The sequence below is a fragment of the Dermacentor variabilis genome, chromosome 1 (assembly GCF_050947875.1).
Source record: "Dermacentor variabilis isolate Ectoservices chromosome 1, ASM5094787v1, whole genome shotgun sequence".
In the NCBI taxonomy this organism is placed as follows: domain Eukaryota; kingdom Metazoa; phylum Arthropoda; class Arachnida; order Ixodida; family Ixodidae; genus Dermacentor; species Dermacentor variabilis.
Window position 1 is genome coordinate 184,995,754 of NC_134568.1, and position 22,440 is coordinate 185,018,193.

General features: G+C 43.4%; 1 protein-coding gene across 3 annotated transcripts in view; it reads left to right on the forward strand.

The window, feature by feature from the left end:
- LOC142588953 (protein arginine N-methyltransferase 7-like) overlaps window positions 1-22,440 on the forward strand; it is a 106,915-nt gene that overhangs the window by 62,350 nt on the left and 22,125 nt on the right. For all 3 annotated transcript variants that reach the window (XM_075700760.1, XM_075700758.1, XM_075700765.1), the window contains exons 9-12: window positions 9,182-9,308; window positions 9,443-9,526; window positions 19,973-20,104; window positions 20,281-20,523. In XM_075700760.1, the coding sequence (XP_075556875.1) occupies window positions 9,182-9,308; window positions 9,443-9,526; window positions 19,973-20,104; window positions 20,281-20,523 (586 nt within the window). The remainder of the gene's footprint in view (window positions 1-9,181; window positions 9,309-9,442; window positions 9,527-19,972; window positions 20,105-20,280; window positions 20,524-22,440) is intronic.

The following is a 22,440-nucleotide window of genomic DNA, read 5'->3' on the forward strand; positions in this document are numbered from 1 at the left end:
TGTTTAATTAGGGCAATGTTAATTAAGACACTGCTAATTTATATATAGTTAATTATGGCACTAGAACCCTCAACCTTTGGTGGAAGTCGAACCCACGACTGTTGGTGTTCACACACTACTAAATAGCCAAAAACATTATGTTGCTAGAGACTTAGAGATAAGCATTGCAAATGAGAAATATATCTTGACACTTGAAGACGCGCACTAGAAACAAAGTGATACAAACATGTCTGAAAATGAAATATGAAAATGTTGCCCTGAGGAAATTTCCATAAGCACTCCGCAAGGCGAACAAACGTACCACAAATAGTAGTTAGAAGCACTGCTCTAAATTTCAGGATGCAGCTGTACAGTACTGCGTAGTATATACGTACTTGGGCCATGGTCAACCGAACAAAAGTAAAAAAGAGACACCAATGAAACACACTAGCCCGCACTTGCGTCGAGGTGCGTACTGATTTGATATCCGTGGTGATGTGAAGTCAAAGATACTGCGAGTTCAAGCTTATCTTTTCGTAATAATCTGTCAAAATATATCAGCAAATTAAAGATCACATATTTTGACAGTGTACTAATAGATATAACTGGGAAAAAACTGTTTGTGTATGAGAAAAAAAATTAAAAAACGAAATCGAAAGTTGTGGCTTTCGACACACGGTGTTCAACAGTGCATGCAGAGGTTGTGCAAAATTGCTACTTATAACCACTTTACAAAAAATGCGGTCATAACTAAAATGCTTGGCTTTAATACTTCAACTTAAATCTTTTCAAAATGAACAGATGGATATTTTGCAATTCAGGAACACGTTCTCCCTCTCATAGGATCTCGAACATGCACATGATGGGGGAAAACAAAGTAAATGCCCAGCCACAGGGTTGGAACAGACAACTGCATGATTCTTCCTTTCCTAGGATCTCATTGTTAGGCATTAGAGACAATTTCCTTGTATGGTGCATTCATCTAGCCACAACGCACTGTGTACAATCAATGCGCGGAAGCTTTTGGTATGTAAGGGACGTCCAAATCGCAAAGACATTCAACATCCTTTGAATGACCCTTGACTGCAATGTACTAGTGGAACATATTAGAGATGTGAACTAGACGTCGTTAAATGTCTTGGATATTTGGACTTTTGTGGTACATCCAATGGATTTTTGTGGTTTGCTGGGGCGCTAATGCTATTTTAGCTCCTTTGTGTCGCACATCTGCGATGCTCCAGCGCTCGCTGAGCTCCAAGAGTTTTCTGAATGAACCGATGAGCGACCAAATAAGTCCGAATTAACAAGAGTTGCATTGCATTAGATATTGCATACTCCTGCCAGGACCGAAGGACGAGTCCGAATTATCTGATTTTCCAAATTAATGAGGATCAAATTAACGAGGTTTTACTGTACATGCATAGCTGTTTGGTGCCTTACAAGGCTGCAGATTGTCATCTTGTCGTGTCTAGTTTCAGAGGAAATGTTTAGCTGTAAGGTCACTATGAAATCTGTGTGTTTGTCTATCCATGTCCCGGCACCTCTAAGCATTTTTAATGCGATCAGCATTCTTTAAGAACTTTACTCACTTTGCAGTATATGTCTATCTAAACCTCTTTCAAGATTACTTGGGTCACTGGGTATGTGCCCAAATTGACCGCTTGTGCCATTGGGTACGTGTAACAGGGCATGCGCCACTGGGTACGTGCAACTGGACATGTGACACTATGTATGTGTGCATTCATGGCTAATTCTCCAAAATATGTATGTGCCACTGGTGAGGGTGTGTGAATATTCGAAGTTTCCAGTATGAATCAAATATTTTCCTTATTTGAAGTGTATTCAATTCGAGAAATGCGTATTTGGAAGTTCCTGAATATTCGGATATACTGTGAATACGTGAGCAATTAACGAATTGTATGCTTGCCATGCATTCTCCTAAGGGTATGTTTATTTACTGAGAAATGCGCATGAATGTTTATTCACTGAGAAATTCGCATGATGTATGCATTATGCTCTGTTTTGTTCCATCTGCCACATGCCTGTGAGATGGGAGCAGTTTCGGTTTCTTTTTCACCAAACTTTATTCTGTGGCTCTTTTATAACAATATGTGATGTACTTTTGCATTCTATAAATAAATACATACAATAAGTATCTCAAGAAGGTTACCTAAACTATTTTTAAATGTTTGGAAATTAAAAAGAGAAAAACATATGTGCATGCAGAACTGAAGATGATGATCCACTGAGCAAGCAGCAGGAAAAGAAAGCTGGAAAAGGTCTTCTTTGGCGATACTACACAAGACTCGTCGTTGACAGCGTGGTGCAGGTCGTGCGGACATGTTCTTCAAACGCTAATGGGAACAACCACAAGCCTTCAAACTCGCATGAAACTGCACCCTTCGTTGACGGAAGAGTACAAAAAAGACACCACCGCAAACAAGCCGTCGAAACGTCAACCGGCACTGGATTATATACTTCAGCAGACAAAGCAGCCTTGTCTCAGAAGAAAGAAAACACTTTTCCCCAGAAAATGGCAGAGATGGTCACCCTAGATCTTCAGCCTTACAGCTTTGTAGAAAACCGAGGGTTCAAAGCACTAATAAAAGCAGCTGTACCGGGCTACAGTCTGCGATCTCGAACAAAATTGTCATGCATGCTCATCATGCCTGAACGATGACACAAAAGCGGTAGGATATGAGCTGCGAAAGGCATGAAGACAGAGCAAATACTCTCGCTTTTACGAATGATAGCTGGAAGTTATGTGCCAGTGAGGGCTTTTTTAGCCTTGCGTGTCATTTCCTTATGGTGAAGTTCGAGATGAAAAAGTTCACTTCGAACACTTGACATATGCCGGAGAGTTCACGCAGCTGTGAACATTGCCAGCTCATTGGAGCAGCCAGACTGTGTGAGGTACATCGTGACGGGCAACGGCCACAATATCCGAGCGGCTGCCAGGAGACTACCATGGCTCCAGCAAGCCTGTTTCGTGTACACAGTGCAGCTGGCGATCAACAAGGTGAAAGCAATTGCAGGACACTAAAAGCATAGCCCTAGTACATAGAAAAGAGTGAACGATCTGCTGAGGCAGTCGAACAAAGACGTGCTCCATGTTGTGCAGAATGTTAACACAAGATGCTCTGAAGGCTCCTTCAACTCATTCCATCACACTTAAGCTAACCACTTCAGACACAAGCATAGACGCCTTTAAACCTGTACAGTGGAGAGATGTGGTAGAGGTTGCAGAGGTATTGGAGCCCTTATTTCGCTCAGTTGTGATCTTAGGGCTGAAAACTACCCTTCGTTGTCATTTGAAATTCCAATTATTTTAGGAATGCTGCATTGCCTCAAAGGTTGCAAAGGCAAGTCGAGGTATGCTGACAATTTCGCAAAATTTAGCCCTGGCCCTTTTCTGTTTCAAAGTGGAGTTGCAGTCTTAGGCACGTTTTCGGCACCGCACCGACGCCGAGCTACCAGTAGAGTTCCAACGCGGTACATGGCACGAGCGTTTGCAAGAGCGTGCATTCAAGCGCTTTTCAACTCACTGGAGTGCAAATTTGGCGAAGTGGCTAGCCTGGCCATGTTTCTTGATCCGCACTTTAAGGCCACAGTTATCAGGCTTCTGGTCAGATGATCTGGCTGAAAGACGTGACAAGGGAGCTCTAGGCAGCTGATGTGGAACCCAGTGGGGGGTCTGCCGTGCCAGCGCTTCCTTCCAGTCTACTGGTAGCATCCAGTGTATGGAGCACTTTTGAAGATCTAGTGATGACAGAAAAAGATACAGTTTGTATCTGCCCCTGAGAGGGAAGTTAAAAGACTTATGTGGAAAAGCCTCTTTTGGGCAGGGGCAAGAATTGTTGCGTGCGGTGGCAGTCCATTGGCCGCTTCAAGTACCCGCATTTAAGCACACTCACCCAGAAGTACTTGGCCATTCTTGCCACCTCAATTGCAAGTAAAAGGGTCTTTTCTACTCGCGGAAACATTGTCACATCGCATAGAGAGAGCTTACTTTCTGAACATGTCGAGCAGTTAATTTTTCTGCGTGATAATTTGTAATGAGTACATTACCTGTAGTGAGTGTGTCCTTAACCTGCTGCAGCCTAGCAAAATGCAATTTCATTAAGTTATTTTAAAAGGGTAGTAAAAGCTGTTGTTACCTCTTCTTTTGCAACTTTTTAATACTACACACATATTGAATATTCAAAGACAGATTTTTTTGTTATTTGTGTTAGAAAATTTCAATATCCACACACCCCTAGCCACTGGGTAGAGACTAGCAGAACAAGAGGCAATAAGTGAAGAAGTCAGGTACAGAAAAGGAAAAAAGTCGGCATTAAAAGCAGCTGAATGTGGAGAAAGAAGTGGTGTGCACAGAATGGGACCAGGGGTGAAATCTTTTAAGGGTTAGGAAAGCAAATGGTTCACTTGGTTTCATGTGATTGTTCAGAATTGTACTTGCGTCACCGGCTGTCAGAGACCGCGGGGTGGCACTGCAAATTATGAATACATTATGCATCTGTCAATCATTTTGAAAGCGAACCCATCGGCTAAGAGCAGAACCAACGAATAGGTAGTTTGCATTCGGTTGCTGTGGCTTGGCTGTTGGCTTGCGACCCTGGCTGTGTGTGCCCCAAAGACACATGGGCGTCGCATGCATGTGCGTTGGTTGCTTCAGAGGCTATCGCTTACCTTTCTCGTTTGCTTGGCGTTGCTCTTTCGGTATCGACGATGGCTGGAAGAGTGTTATGCGTTCGAAGAGATGACGAAAAATTATTTTCACCACCATTGTTGGCTTTCTAAGCAGACCTTTTGCATGCTACGCTACGAACTGGAGGAGAGTGGGTATATGCGTACCAGTGGCCCTTCCATTGAGAGGAAGGAATTGTGCACTGCGGTTGCTCACCACCTGCCTGCAGCTTCCAGAGGTCTGTTGAAAGTGAAGCAATAATTGGAATGGCCTAGATCTCTGTTGCCGACACTGTCCATGAAGCTGCTCTCGCAATTACTGTGTTGACTGGTAGAAGGGTTGGGTCAGTGCCAAGGAGGTGTTTGCATGGTGAGATCGAATTTGCCTTGCAATTGCTAGCGTCCATAGCTCCCAGATTGCCATTCAGCAGTCCAAAGTGTTGAATCCAGGCAGCTCCAGTGCTTGCATTGTTTGGCTGATAACACTACAGAGTCTGGGCGGGAAGAGTGTGAAAATCTCTTATTTGGCTGCCTAGTTCTCTTGTTCTGCTCTTGATCTCTTATTTCTGCTCTAGTTCGAGAGTGCCATGCTTTCGTTCTGAATGTCACTGTACAGCGCATGCCGTCAGCACCATGCTTTTCGATTTTACTTTGTGCAGGCAATGCAGAGCCCGCATATTGTAATGCTTGATTTCATATTTCATTGCTTCTATCATGCGACGTGACGCAAGGCAGATCACAGAGATAAAGGCAGTGCGGAGGTGAGTCATGTTCAAGCCGATGACACAGGGCAAAAAAGGAAGGAAAGTTGAGATGGGCAGTTAGTAAATAAAGCTGATCCTAAGAGCCAGTACACGGTTCTGCTGCACTCGGTACTTAGGCAGTGCTGGCAGTGCATGCCTGGTGCATGCATCATGCAATCTCCCGGTAGCAGATGACATGGCGCTGTGCTCAGCCAACTTGTTTACGCTTGCAATACCACCTGTCAGCCGAGAATAAAAGAAAATGACATTGACAAATTAAAGCACTGCGTGAACGCCCAGCACCACATGCTTATGCTTTAAAACTTGCCAGATAATAGTTAATTTATATTTTAGATTTATTCATCAAGCAGACACATTGTGCAGTTCTTTGAAAAGCACACAATATGATGACGCGCACTTCAGATGTGGTACCCGCTCGTGTATTGGCCGCGTCCTCCCCTTCTTCCACCTCGGGCTAGTGACACAAGCGGCGAAGTGAACCATTCACTTTCCGAACTGTTGTAAGATTCCGCCCCAGAGGGTGCATTTAGCGAGGAGCGCTGAGCTATAGAAAAATGAAATTGCTGGTAACCGAAAATTAAAGAACTGTGCTACACAAATAAAAAAATTCCAGCAGATCCCACCTCACGATGACTGTCAGTAGTAATGCATTAGCACTGAATAAATATACAGTAAAAGCTCATTCACAACTCGTTAATCCAAATTTCGTATAATTCAATGTAGCCGCTGGGGTCCATCCAACAATGTATTGAAAGCACTGTGTAATGCATCCCACTAACTCGCACTGAAATCCGCTCCGCCACTGATCATTTAAGCTCCGTGCCATTGTGGATGGGGAATGTGCTAGTGCGCGGGAGCACGTTGGCGACACTGGCATTGCCGCGCAGGCCGCGCATGGCAACACCTCTTTTGCATGTCGGTTCTGTCCCTCTCTCAAGACCTTCAAGATAAAAACGTGGCGCTGCATGTTTCTTTCTTTTTTTTCTTTCTTTACATCTTTCTGTTGCATCTTGGAGGATATGCTCTTTCTCTACGAGGTGTTCTGCCGCGAAGCAGCACCAGGTGATGTCTGGAATATGGCGGCCGTGATGTTTATCGGAGCTCGCAGTACTAAAAAGCGTAGACTTTGATATTCGGAGACCAGTGTCGCAGCAGGTTGTGGTGCGTTTCACGGGTGCATTTTAGAGCGCAGCTCTTGTTCCTGTGGAGAGCGTTGGTGACACAAAGGCGTTTTTATGGTCGGACGTTTTCGGCGTGCTTCGCTTGTAGTCAGTCACGCTTGCTGAAATGCCGTCCCCCTCTAGACTTCAACGTGCGCGCCACCGGCTGTTCTCTTTGGAGCATGTGCAATCCCCAACCCATGCGCCGATTTGACCACTTTCAACGGGTGTCTGCGACAATCAGTGAAGCGACATGGGCACCTCTTTTTTTTTTGTTTTTTTAATCGCGTAGTGTGTTATGGGGTCTGCACGACAAATGCGCAACTGGAGCAAGAGTCATCTCAATATTGGGCACGTAGGACTGCATTGGCTGCGTCCAGTTACTTTGGCTGCGCCAGTGCTTCAAACTACAGATGTTCTTGCCAACGTGACATAGCGTGTGCGCGCATGCGCTCATGCTACTTGGAACTATATACACGCCTTAACCGAACGATTTTTTTTCTCTGACTTCCATTAGTTCGAGTTTTTTATAATTCGAATTTTCGTAGCATCCCTGCGGAGTTTGAATTAACAAGTTTTTACTGTAGTGACACTATGTATTGCCACCATCGAAACAAGTTATGTATGAAGCATGTACTACAGCAGGACTCCTCTTTTGCTCTTTCCTAAGAACACTCGGTGCCATCTAGTGCCACCGCCACCAAAACTGCACGTGGCCTTTGAAATGCGTGGTGCATACAAACGCTGAGAAATGTGTCATGCAGCAATTGGCTCTTCTCTCTCGCTTCTGTCTGAACACACTGCACTATCTAGTGGCACTGTCAAGAAGTCCGCACGAGGTCTATGAGACACGAGGCATGGTGCACCAGTGCCTGCGAACCCTGAGAATCGTTCCCTCGCTTGCTGCACACTCAGTGGCACATACTTAGTGACCCAAGTTGGTGAGCGGTTCATTGAAGTGCGGCACATACCCAGTGTATTTGTGGTGGAGCTCGCTAGAGCATTGGCCTGAAAGGCGTGCGTTGAAAAGCAGCACATACCTAGTGAACTGGGGATGCAGCCTGCTAATGCATCTGGTTACTGTTCTTGAGGAACCGTTGTGACATAAATTCGATTCCGCTCAACATCAGAGAAATCAGAGAAAGGGATCATTTTCATCATTGTAGAGTGGCACATTCCCTGCGGCACATACGTAGTACACTTGTCTATCAAGAAATGGTACTAGTATTTTATTCTGAGAGTGTGGCTAAACAATTGCAATTGGATGTGTCCACAGCCACCAACTTGAGGCTTGTTTAAGTCACCATTGCTATCGTAGAGCTAGAAAAAGCCAGATCAAGCGGCTAAGCCATGCCACCATTTTGTTTTGCTAGTTCACACCGCCGTCATCATGGTTCCATTTTCAGGGTGTAGGCTCTAGAAATGCCTGGTGAAAAGTAAGTCTCAGCCATTTGGCACTAACATGATGAGTATCTTTGGCTGAAGTCTGGACACTACTAGCCATCATGCCCGAAGGTGATTGACATCATTACAAAGGGCAGGTCAACTTGGAAAAGTGACTTGAGGAGTGTGAAGCATGTCTAACTCAGCATCAGCTTAGCTGCAAGAAATTGCAGCCAAAAAGGAGATTTTGCCATTTTTCAGCGTGCGGGTATGAATAAAGTTTGTCCCCCCCCCCCCCCCCCCTTGTATTTTGACTTTTGACATGCTTGAAATCCTTCAATTGTCCTTGAATTTTGATCAAATATTCTCTACAAATCCTGAGATGTTCAGCTGCCGAATGGCCTTTCCTGTAAGCCACTGTAATTAACTACTAGTCGCAGCTTTGCTTTGAAAAAAAAATAATAATAATAAAGAGCACCCGAATTCTTTCTGTAGTGCTGCATGTTTTCTCAGTTATGCAACAAGTGGCAGCCATTATTAAGCTTGACACTTGTGCAGAACATTGCACGAATACTGCAGATTATACCTTACTGTTTATCACTTTCTTTTGTACGCTAAACAAGATGGAACATGTTTTTGCAGAAAACGATAATTAGTGACTGTGATTTGCTTTTTTCTGTTTTTGAAGTTTTTGCTACTAAAGATTTAAAATTGCAGCACAGAAGTGAGACTGAGGTTTTTTTTTTTTTTTTTGCATTATAGTCATCATTACAAGGTAATAAATTCTCAAACAAAAGAACATTTTTGTGCTTTGTGTTCAGGAGTCAATTTTGTAATGTTTTGTTTTTGTTATGGCTTTGACCAATAAATTGAATTTACCTTGTTTCAGTTTAGCGTTCTCTATTTGCAGCATGAAAATATCTTATTCATTAATTGTCCAAATGCTACGCAATAGCATAAGATAGTTTTTCTCAGGTAAGGTGCTGAAATAAACGTGTGAGCAGGAAAATAAATGGTCAATCCCAATTTATAGAGTGATTTTGCTATATTGTATGAAGAAAGTGTCTTGAAAATGAGTGGTTGGGACACCCCTGTTACTGTCCTATGCAGTAAGGCATTAGCAATTCTATGTTTTATCAGTGGCACATATTTGATAACCTGATGCAATTAGAGTGATTTGTTCAAATGGTGTAAATGCCATATTTGCAGTCGCACTACTAAGACTCCTGAAGTGCCTTTCTGCCGCTGCTCTCTTCATGCCAATGTGAGCCGTACCAGAATAGGTGCACTTGGTGACCGCTCTCGCCATGCAAAGTATGCTGCCGTACTCCAAAAGGTATACGAAGCTTATACTATAATATTAGGATTTGCTTTTACGCTGTTGTCACGGAAGTGGTTTTTGATTTTTATACCCTGCCGTTATCAATGTTTGCCTAATATTTTATTAATGAGGATCTGCTTTATTTTCAGGTCATCAATGAGGACAGTGTGTGCCTCTGTCTCGGCAGTGACATTATGCTTCCCATGATGGCCTCCATGCTTGGAGCAAAAGAGGTATGTGAAAATATTTATGCAACCTCAATACCATATTTACACATTCATGGCGGCAGCACTTTGTGTAGTTTCGATTCCTGTATGTGGTGACCCACCAGTGGGTCACTTGTCATATTCCTCTAGTGCATCGTGGCCCACTGGTTAGTTGCCAGAGAGTTGTGCTCCTTTGAAAGTACCTAAAGGTACAGAGAGATGGTATCATGACATGTCAGGCTAGAAGCAACAAGAAATGTTTCGCTTCGTTGATTGCTGGGGAAGATATCGCTTGCACTTTGCAGAAGAACCCTGCACAACAACACAAGGCAAATAACTGCCATGACCACCCCGTCATCTATACCACAGTGAATGTGTTAAAGTAAGAAAATTAGGGATGTGCGAATAGTGATTTTTGAGACCACATCGAATACCGAATACTTTTCAACTAGTTTTAGAATATTAAAAGCCATTATCACAATTAATATAAATCAGTGTTCACATCCCACTATTCTTAAAGTCGCACTATCCACTTTCATCCCACTATCCCACTTTCTTTCATTACATAGCATGTAATGAAACATTGTTTATTAAAAGCACAAATGGAGCATTAAAGTTTCAAAGTTTATTTGTCAATACAGCATACACATACACAAATTTTGACCTGCCTAAGCATGTTGTGCTTGTTGGCTGCTCAGGCAGCAGGTGGAGAATCTTCTAAAAAAAATAACTTCATATACATGCATTTCATGTTATACACGACATCGCCGATAAATCTGACAGCACAAAATAACACATACAAAACAAGCTATACGCAAGGCAATAAATTTACGCGCCAGTCATCGTCAGTTAAACCAGTCATCATCTTTCTCTTGTTGCTTGCAAGACATGTTTCATCAGGAGTTTCATTAAACATGACTGGTGCATAGTAATTGCGCATATTTTTACCATAATTACTATAGGCCCGTGGTTTAACAAAACTTTCTGTTTTCCTCAATGTAACATCATTTTTTGCAGGAGTGTTATATTCATTTGAATAATAATACCGTGTCAACACAACAAAATAAAACAGCTCACAAATCTATAGGATGCCTAACTCATCGTATTTCTCTTTCATGTCAACTGAGTGTAATTTGGTACCGTAAGATATGCTGTTCACGATTCGTTTTAGTATGGCATTTAATGCTTGATTCTTATATTCCGAGCAGTTTCCATATAATGTAATACCATATTTTAAAACGGGTTCCACTAATGCTGTGTAGATTACTTGTCTAAGGTGAAGCGGAGATTTCCCCCGAAGGTGATACAACATGGCCACAATGGCCCTAATCTTTCTAGAGAGGTAAACGATGTGCTCATTCCAAGTGAGGTGTTGGTCGAAATCAATACCCAGATATTGAACTGTTCGCTCTATTTGCATGGCTTCGCAATCACATGGGTAACAACGGGATGAGTGTAAGTCCAGTGGTTGAATTAAAGCAACTGTTTTGTGGGCGTTTTTAAAGCATGTCAGTTACGTTTTGTGAAGGTTTAAAAAAAATAAAATTTTGCAAGAACCAGTCAGTTACTTCAGTTATATCTGCCTGGAACGTTTTAATGTCAGTACAATAGTCAGCGAGTTCAAGTGCAAGCACTGTATCGTAAGTGTATTGAAAGATTTTTGACTTAATCTGCAATAGACCTAAATAAGACACATGTGTTTTGCAATTAGGAGCAAATAAGTAGTTTTTTGCATGTACAGGTGTCCTCAGACAATGCGAATGATCGATTTAGAGCCTTTAATGGCTACTTAAGTAACGTAGCCTGCACCACTACGCAAGTTCTCATGTTTTATGTCTATACTATGCCCGTGGGGGTAAAAATTTACCATACTTTTGCTCCAATTTTATGTTTAATTCACCGCAGTTGATATCTTGAAATACTTTAAAAGTACTCGAAAAGTATTCACATTTTCGAATATTTTGAATAGTACTTCGAATAGTATAGTAGAATTTCGAATAGTGAAACTTTGTTAAAGCATACCCGCTTAAACAGTTTCGTTTTAAAAGTAGTAAAATCAAATCTCCGACTCAGCGGGCATTGAACGTAAGGCATTTTGTATCCGCATAAACCGTACCAACTTATTGCGTACATATCAGTTAGCACGTAGTGTTTCCATTTTTCGTCGCGCAATCAAGGCAGTGCGTCGTCCCCATTGGACATCCTGGCAGAACAAGCCTCGGAGATCGTAAAAATGACCTCCAAGCGTCCTATGCGTTTGCGCATGAAGCCACATCATTTCAACACCGTGTCAGAGAGCATTGTGGCCGTTGTTGGGGCATCATGCAAGCTAGGGCTCACGTCATGCCGAAGCTCGGATAAAAACACCGGGTGCTCAGCCTAGAAGAAAAATTTTACGTTGTTCGTGCTATTGCACGTGGCACGAAGAAATCAGCCCTGGCACGCGACAGCAATCTAATGTTGACTACGGTGTGTGGCATTTGAAACGCGAAGAAGTTGCTCAGCAGCGCTGCTACGACCGCAAAAAGATGTTGGCTTCGAGGTTCGACTTTTCGTCATTGTTGCCTCTGTTGTTGCCGAAGTGTCGCCTTACAACAGTGATGAAGACAACATGGAAAGCGACAGCATGGGTGATTCAGGCCCAACAGTGGCAGAAGCTGTGCGTTACGTCAGCCTCATGAATGCAATCGTCGCGACGAGGACAACACCCCACAATGAAAAAGGCGCCCCGCAACTTCTGCAGTGCTACCACGCCCGTGCACGGAGAATATCAATGCAAACGAGGAATCTGCCATGTGAGTGTTTGCCAAAAAGAGGGGGCTGGCTGAAAAACTGGCTCGCACCTTCAGTAAGTTTGAGGCCACTTTCGTTGCTGCTAAGCCGCCGCAGCATGAAACGAAAATAAGACTTTTGTCGCACAAAGTGAATAAATACTGCATGTGCTTGCCCTTACATCTTACTCTCTCTGAGCTCAGTTTTTGACAGATAAGTGAGCGATCTCATGCTGTTTCGGTTAAGCAGTGCTACCGTTTAGTACGTACAGCTCCAGCCAACTATGGTTTAACAAGGTTTCAGTGTAGTTACTATTTGATTTGAAGACAGAGTCAAATAGCACACTATTTGATTCGTTACTCGAAAGTTCCAAATATTCGCACACCCTTAAGGAAAATAAATGCACCTGAATGTAATATGTGGCCAATTTATAAAAGAAAAATATAGCATGCCCCCCTACGTTTGCAATCAGAAAAAAATGAGACATGCAGAATTACCTTCCAAAAGAGAGAGAGAAAAAAACTTTATTGAAGACTGGTCCGGCAGTTTTCCTTCAGAGCGATACGGAAGAAGAGGGGATTAATCCCTGTCCCTTGGTTCTTCGTTTCTGTGTGTGGCAATCGCTTATGTACGATCTTGTTCAATAAAATCTCAAATTGAGAGTCAGTACTCATCCGTATATCTCATCTCTGTCTTCGTGCTTTCGTGCTACAACAGAATTTGGTGTACAGGCTGTATATTGTAATGATTATTTTCATTTCATTATTTTTGCCCTTCATTGGATTGCAATGGACCCATTGCTGGATTGCTTGCCATTGCTGCGATTGGCCGCTTATCAGGAGAAACGATAAAGGAACAGAATCTGAGGGAAACCATTCTTACAAAATATAGCCAGGGTGTCTACCAACCGGGAAAACAAGGAATTATCAGAGATTCTCAGTATGTCTGGAAAACTTGGGCAATTGTCAGGGAAATTACAAAAAACGTAACTAAATCGGGGAAACTGGCCAGTAAGATCATTCGAATGATGAACACAATCTACAGCACAATCTCGGAGGCCACATGCAGCAACGGCACTGCTGCTCGTGACCTCCGAGATTGTGCAGTAGATCCCCGACTCCATACATCGTAGCTCTTTCTGCAGTTTTTTTTTATTGCCACGAAGTGGTGCCAATAACCAGCCAGCTGCAAAGGGTTTTAAAGGCAACTGTCATCATCATCGAATGAGCAATGTTATATCTCCATACTGTGGTAATCTGTCATGTGCCCATGGGTGCGCTTGTGCATGTTGGGCTCTGTTCGTCACTGGGGCATTCTTATTATTTCGTGTTGCGGTAAACTTCTCTGAGCTGCTTTTGAAGAGACTTGAAAGTCACGATGTCACAGTCAACAAAGTGCTCATTCAATGCTGACTGAACAAACATATCCGACTCTGCGAGCTGGATTAAGCCTGTGCCCAACGATATATATAGTGCACAATGCACCGTGTGTGCCACAAGACGTTTCGCTTCACTTAAGAAACATGGGTTAAAATTCACCAACGATTACTGTACTCCCTAATGGGAAATTTGAATGCAGCTTTTTAGGTGTTTTGTATTCCACTGGTTGCATTGCTCAATGTTGAGAAAGACCGTGAACACAGGAATGTGGTTCGCACGAAGTGCATTCTCTAGCAGCGATGGTGCAGGCGAAGTAGCGCATGCGCATTGGGCTCGAAGCCTACGTTAGCGCTTTGTTTTCATGTATGGTATCTGTGCATGCACTCGCTGCATGCCTTAGTAATGGTGTCATCGGTGACTGGGTGACAGTGCATACTACTATGGCGCCATCTCGTAGCGGGGCGCTGCCGTGGGGCATGTCTCGTGCTCTTTTCACTAACTTCGTCTTTCATCCTCCGCTCATTCATTCTGTCGGTTACGCCAGTGCAGAGGCCAATGCTCAACGCAGGAAGGGCCACCTAAGAGCTGCGCTTTAAAACCGCGGTATCTAGCCAAGCTGCAAGTACAAAGCACAAGAATGCCATGAAGGCACTGGAAAACAGCTCCCAGGCACGTGTACTCTGGTTGTTTAAGCCAAGCCAAGAGAGCAGGCCCCTCATTAAAGCGAAGCTGAAGAGTCTGTCGAATTCAATAAGACGCTCATATACGGATGCAGGGACCTTATAAAGCATGCAGGTAAAATTTTGAGGGGATTTTTCACTTACGAATGACGTAATCGTCGGTTAAAATTGCGCTGTCGCTCTGCCCCCCCCCCCCCCCCCATCGAACGCCGCGCGCTGCTGCTGACGATGCCAGCGGAGACCAGAAACTGCGGCGTAGTGACGTCAACACTGGTGTTCCGTTCCTTCGCAGTCTACGCGATGGTGCCTGACCGCGCTTGTTTCTGCGTGCGTGCCTCGCTCGAACCTGCATTCCTTTGTTTGTGTGTATGCAGAGTGGTAGTCAACGTGCACAGCATCAATTGAAGTGGTGGGCCGATCATGCCGGCATTCTGTGCAGCCTACGGTTGCACGAACACCAGCGGCCGCGACAATGTTCAATGTTCCATTACTTCCCGCAAGTCAAGAAGCTTTTAGCTAAGTGGGAGGCTGCTGTGAATTGAAAGAATTTCAAGTGCTCGAGAACAACAGTGCTGTGCTCTAACCACTTCCGTGACAGCAATTACTACCAGAGTTTATCAATAATGCGTGACTGAGTGAGAGTAAAACTTGCTGCTAACAGGCTTTCTAAACGCAGCGCGAAAAGGTCGAGGCAACGAACACACAAAGACGGGACGGGTGCGGGCGGACGAATGGTAACTGGTCTTGGAAGACTTTATGAATACACGAACTCGTCCAAACCTGGATTTTGATTTACTGCTAGCTCCTTCGTGTCAGCACGCTGAACGGAAAGTGCATGTTTATCCTCCCAGCCTTGATGCTGGTTTCGTTGCAAATTGCCATTAATGTTCTATTCGCACGTGTGTTGTGAAACAGCCTACATGCAGCTACCATAACGCAGTGCAAGTGTAAAGTTTGCACGTGTTTGAAAGCTGGTGCACGCCAGGACGCTGCGCTCCCCCTTCTCTCGCGCACAGAGAGAAACCGGCTGTCTCACATAGCCGACGGAATTCGCCGCCTTTACAGCTCCGGTTACGAGTGGATTGCGGATGGCGCGCTGATGGTCGCTACATGCGCTACAAGAGCCGGGAAACTTTTCCCGCGTGTAAACCATCTGTGTAGATTGCCGACAGCTTTGGGGCAGTGCACAAATGCCGGCGATCGCATCCCTGCTTACTTTCCGCGATGAGGCATGCAGGAACATAACAGTACACTTGTTTGCCCGGAAACGAACTCACTGAATCGCTGAATGCAGCTTTGCAAGAAACATAGTCGCCAAAGAACATTTCTAACACGAGGAGACGCTAACACTTCGCTTTCGTTCCCGTCGAAAGCACTGCTTGCTACCAGCATCTTTTGCTTCTTGGAGAGGCCAGCTCCTCGCATTCGGCTTGTACATCTAGGGAGCAACGCCAAACTCCTCAGAGAAACGCAAGCTCTCGAAATTTACCATAACCGTCTGAGCAAAACAGCGCCAAACCACCTTGCACCGTGCTTCATGGGTAGCGGCAGCGGTCGGTCCGGACGAACACCATTGTTGACGTCACGAGGTGCCCGACCAATCACAGGCGGAAACGAGGCGCGCGAGCTGCCCTGAGTCTGCTGCTGCAGTTTTCGTCGAAATAAAATCTGTTTGCGCTTTCTTTCGCTCAATTTCGATGCGATATTCAAATTCGGAGAGTTGAAAAACATTATGTACAGCTCTTCACTCATTTTTTCTGGAAAACCCTTCAGCTTCCCTTTAATGCCTCCTGCTACTTCAACTCCTGCACATGGCTTTCTATTGAAGAAAGATGTTACAAAGCTGAGATCATATGGTGCATGAATGCTGTAATGATTCGTGCATCCCTCCATTTCGTTGATGTTCCAGTCTTGTGAAATTGCCACGAAAGTGCAGTTGGGAAAAGACAATGCTGGATATACCATCTGTGATGGCATTGCGCCATTCTTTCAAAAGAAGGTACTATCAGCTCTAGGTATTATCAGGTACCGTACATAGCTGTAGCATTCAATGAATCGCTAAACAAAGTAGTGCAGATAGAGCGAATGAATGTGCTGGTGAGGTACTGGGATTCGACTGACGCTACTGTAATATCTCAGTACCTGACTTCATATTTTCTCAGCCACACCTGTTCTGAAGACCTGGCACTTACATTCAAGAAAGCCACAGGGAACATAAAGCACATGATATTGCATGTGTCAATGAATGGACCAAATGTGAACTCCTAGTTTCTTAGATCCTTTAAGGAAGAATTCAGTTGTTGTCATGACAGTCGACAAATCCTGGACATTGGAAGCTCTGGCCTGCATGTGGTCCATGGTGCCTTCAAAACAGGCCATGCAGCAACTGGCTGGGATTTGGTATTCTTTCTGTGTAGCATTTATAACCTGTTCAAGTGTGTCCCAGCGTGATGTGCTGATTACATTTGCATCATAGCAAGCACATTGTTTCCTCTCAAATTCTGTGCTGTACAATGGCTTGAAAATGGCATGGTGATTTCAAGACTTGATAAAGTATGTCGAGTGTTCATCTAAAGCCAAGAGCAAGCAAACATGTACCAGCTACACCACAGTTGAAAGGCTAATCGCTGGCACGATGCTGCTGGCAAAACTGGCTTTCGCACTACCAGGGCCTGAGGAATTGAAGCCATTCCAAGCCGAATTTCAGATGGACAATACGATGGACCCCTTCCTTTCTGCAGCATTGGAAGCTGTCCTACGATTACTGTTGGAACTGATCATTAAGCAAGAAATTTTGCACGCTACTGACACGCTCTTCAAGTTGTTTAAAATAGATTTGGAGAAGCCTGAAAACATTGTTTCTGTCAATGCTTCTGATGTTGGTTTTGCTGCCAAGAATGAACTTCGAAAAGCTGCAAAACCATCTCAACTTGCACTACTTACTTGCAAGAAGGAATGCATTTCTTTTTGAAAGTGTGCTCACAGAGAAAGTTATGGAAAGGTCACTTCTAAACTAATGACAGGAACTAATGGCTAATGACAGGAGCGAGTTTCTTGGATGTGGCCTGCACCTTGTCAGTGGAGGTTGGCAAAAAAACGACTAGCAGTTGCACTGGAAGTACTCAGATCACCGGTGGCTGACCGGCTTGGAAGCAGAGCGGGCGCATCGATCCTACGTGCAAGTCTGTTCGCTGAGCTCTGAAAAGAACTTTGATAGGACGGCACAAAGGCTGGACACCATGTGGTTTGAGCTGTGCTCACGAAACCATAAGGAATTGTTTATCCTGTCAAGATCATCTTCACCATGTCCCATGGCAATGCTGCTGTTGAAGGAGGTTTTTGTGTAAATAAAGAATGCTTTGTAGAGAACCTGAAAAAAGAATCTGATTACGCAGAGAATAGTGTATGATAGAGTTTCAGCAGCAGGTGGTGTAGCCAATGTTAACATTACAGACAGTACAGTGAAAATGGTGCCTGGCGCAAGCATTGGGTGGAAGGAGGACCTTAAGAAAAAGAAGCAAGATAGACTGAAGGCATCTGAGGCTGAACAAAACAGGAAAAGGGTGGCCACCCACATCAAGGAGCTCTAACAAAAGAAGCAAAGGCTCATCAATGAAGAACAGAATTCTTTTCTCTAGGAGGAAACGGATGCTTTAAAGAACTGAATAAATGTGCTCATAATCTAGTTTTGGTGCTGCAGTAAACTGTGTTGTGTGTGGAATCGTGCCTCTGTATTGAATCTCAAACCTTTTATATATATATATATATATATATATATATATATATATATATATATATATATATATATATATATATTCAGGGAACTTCATTGACATTATCAGGGTAAACCTGGAAAGTTCAGGGAATATATATTAAGTAATTTTGTAGACACCTTGACAGCCCATTACGAGTGCCATGACAGTGCTAGCTCCTTGTAGTTACACGCCTGTGAACACATAGTAACACAGTCTACGACAAGTACAGGATGCATTCACATCTGGGTTGAATTTTTCATTCGAGTTGCAGTGAAATATTTTCAAGGGAGGGCACACACCACCTAGTGCTTTACCCAGTTGTATCCCAACAATTGTAGTTAGTTGCTGAATTGTGTAACAAAAGCTTGCCTGTCTCACTGTGTTGTCGGCAGACTTCAAGCCATGCTGGTGTCTGCATTGGGAAGTGCTGTGCTTTAAGATCAGCTGCCCACCATTGGTATTTAAGTTAAGCGTATGTACTTCTGTTCATGGCAACACCACATGGTCAAGGGTGCCCATGTCTACAGATAAATGGCAATGCATAGTATATTGAGTTTGAAATTTTTTAAAGTCGATACTCTTTTAACCCTTCCTGTACAACAACTATCGTTTTAAATTGTACACAGTTTAGAAAATGACATATGGCATCTGAATCCAGCTAGTACTAAGTAAAAAGTTTGAATTGTTTTAATTATTTAGCTGAATGGTTAGTTACATTTGTCATTCAACATCTGTGTCACCCCGTAACCCGGCCACAAAGGCAGAATTATGCCATCTGCCACATGTTATTTTGTATTTTAAAAAAGTTTGGCAACCTCTTGTTCTATAAATGGTAATAAATACCTTGGCAAAAACGTTTTCCAGGACATTATTGACAAACTGTAGTGGTCACTACGCATTTTCTTATGCCTCTTTGTATAAAATTGCAATCTTTGTGCCTGATTTCTGCTAGTCATTATAACTCAAACATGTGCAGTAATATTCGTACAGTTGTAGTTATCCTCTTCAGGCACTACTTGCATCTTCACAATCCTGGAACGTGTAGTGCATCAGCAAAGAACAGATTAAAAATTCTCGATTCAGTGAATTTTGTCAAGTTTAGAGAATTCCCGGGGACTCCATGCGTGAACGCTCTGCAGGAACGTCAGATCTGAGAACATAAACTGTTTTGTGTCTAGTATACTTCGATATCAGCTATTCAGCCACTTGTAGAATATGCTTGATGCAAAACATACTGACATACTGAGACCACGAGTGAATGCCCAGCCATCTATCTTCACGCTACTTTTACTAAACTACTTTACAGATATTATTTGAACTTGCAGCACAAGTCCAATCAGAAGTGTTTCAAAATATGACACATTTTGAATATTATTTTCATCAGTGCTTTTGCTTTTGATGCACTATCTTGGCATGCACAGTTGTTTGTACGACGCCTCAAGTCACACAGACGCGCACATGGCTGAGTTTTAGCAGCTAATCACTATCGGAGTCCGGTTACACTTCCTTCTCGCTGTCTACCGACCACAGAAAATAATCTTCAGTTCTATCTAATGCAATAGAAATGCCACAAGTACAGTTAACTGGAAAATGGTGAGCACAAATTAAGGCAGAAAAAAAAAAACGACCGTTCGATAGCAGTGCGGCTAGCTACCTTGCATTGAGCTTTTTTTAAGTAAGAATTGGTTTTGTTTTATGTTGAGTAGAATTAGTTGTGATTGTAACACGCAGGCAAATTTGAACTCACTTTTTAGCCAAAGAATGTATGCGTTAAATATGCGAATATGGTATGTTTTGGTGCTTTACGTAAGGGTTTTGAGTTTAAGATTTAGCACCAGGCACAAATTGAAAATTTTAATACATTTCCCATGCTTCTTTCTTTTTCAGGTTTATGTTGTTGTGCAAGATACCTATGTTTATTCTTTGCTAGAGGAATACACTAAGCAAAATGAGATTTGCAATATAGTTGCAATCAAAAAAGATGCACTCTGCCTCTCTGAACAAGACAAGAAGAAAAAGGTAATTTTCAACTTGAAATCATTTAAATCCATTGTCATAGAAAAATTGGATTAAGGTAGAAGTATAAATGTCTAGATAGCATTAAATTCATCATGTATTATGAGCAGTGCTAGGAAAACTATTTCATTTATTATTTGTTTGTAATCTTGGTACATGAAATTCCGTTTTCTCTGTAGGCATTTGTGCTGCTCGGTGAGCCACACTTCAGCACCAGCATGCTACCATGGCATAACCTAAAATTCTGGTACCAAAGACGTTCACTGCAACACTTAATGGGCCCTCCAGACTCTGTTGTAACCATTCCTCAAGGCTTCTGTTTAAAAGGGGTGGCAGTTCACTTCAGGGACCTCTGGAAGATTAAAGCTCCTATTCAAGCCACACAAGGTTTCAACCTGGGTTCATTTGACCGGCTGATTCAGGTACGTTGAATGTGCCAGCAATATTCTTTTATACCTCATTACACTGTAACCGTTAAGCTGCAGTTGCACTTAATAGATATGCCATAGTCCTGCTTCAGTTTCCGTTTGAGCTAGTATATTTGCTATTTGGTGCTCACTTATGCTGTAGCAATGAACGCATGATAAGTACATACTGTTTTCAGTTTTTGTTGTGTGGTAGAAGTGGGCTCTCTCTCCACAGGACCACTTCTATGTTTGGAGTAAACATGAAAAATAAAGATATCAATTTTTTGGTTTGAATTGAATAATTTGAATAGTTGTGGAGTTCACCTTAAACCCTATGCAACAGCCAAAAGCAGACAAATCTTTTTAAAAACAATTACAAAGGTGTAAAGAGTTTCAACTCTGCAAACAATTTATTTTCAAAATGCTGCTATTCAAATATTTCCATGCAGAAACGCAAGTTAAAATTGTACTATGCCAGCAGTACAACAGATTTGTTGACCAACTTTGACTCAGTGTTGGTCAACCCAAGCCATTTCACAATACAGCCAGACAAGCCACAGGAGGACAACTTTCATAATGGTAACAGCGCGAACAAGACGATGACAGAGTGAAAGGACACAGGACGATCGCTGTCCTGTGTCCTTTCACTCCGTCGTCGTCTTGTTCACGCTGTTACCATCATGAATCCATACCAACTCGCCCAACTTTCCACTTTAATACAGGAGGACAACTGCCTATCACCTGCAGACGAATGGTCTTACGGAGTATCTGAACAAGACCCTCGCCAACATGCTTCGACGTACACCACTGTGTACGTCTACAGTGAGCACGTCAGTAGTCAAGGCTGTATGGACGTGTGTTTGCCTGTCACACAGCCTGATGTGTGTCACACATCATCTTGGTGCTGCAAAATGGAGATGTTACATGCAATTTTGGCTGCATGACACGGTGGCAGTTTAGACTGCGTTGCACAAAGTCAGCTTGGTGCTTTCTGCATACACGCTAGCTTAACCCATTTTGTCAAGCAAACACTTAGAGAAGGTTAGTAGGCATGCTCGCTGTAATTTCAGCTGGTCACCCGCAGACCCAAACACCTTTTCTATAGCCATCAGCATGTGATCCTCTGGCTCCTCGATCACCGTTGAGCCACTCTTACGAACATATCAGCATAGTGGGAAACTTCTCACAGCAGTCAGCCACACCCCACCACACTGGCCAGCGAGTAATTTTCATCACGTTCACACTGCCCTTGGCTGTTAGACCTAACCATTGCTGTTTCGTCCGGCTGCCAAAGTTATGGTTTTGTGCTCAGTCAACTAAGGTCTGTCAACTCAGTCAAGCACTGGAACTTAGAAACGGAGAAAACAGAATGCCGAACTGCATGTGCAACAAGAAGTCACACACACAGTTTCGCTGTACTGTCACTTCAAGTATGTATTGCTCAATTCAAGCATTATCAAGCTGCAACGGCAGACTGTTGCAAAACAGCTTAAACGACTTATAACCCTTTTTAGTGCTCAACCGGCTATAATGCGGCGTTTTCTGACTGCTGTTTACCCTCCCATAGAACTCTATGTATACACATACGGTGATGTACTGCTTACAGTGTAGCTGCGTGGGACGAAATGCCGATTATAATGCAGCTTCCACGGGAAAATCCCACAGACAAGCGCGGTAGCTAGTACGCTTGCGATGATGATGATGATTGGAGTAAATTTATTGTCACAAGGGCAGAGCGTGCTTCGTAACGAGCACGGTAGTGAGCTGCCCCCGAGCCCTCTCATCCCCCAAAATCATTAACTGTTCTTCAATCCCATCTTATCCCAACTCCTGGGAAAGCTGGACTGCTCCAACATTGCAACATGATGACACTGTGTGGCCTCATCTTGTGGCACACATGAACCACATGAGAGGCCAGTATGGCTCTGCCGC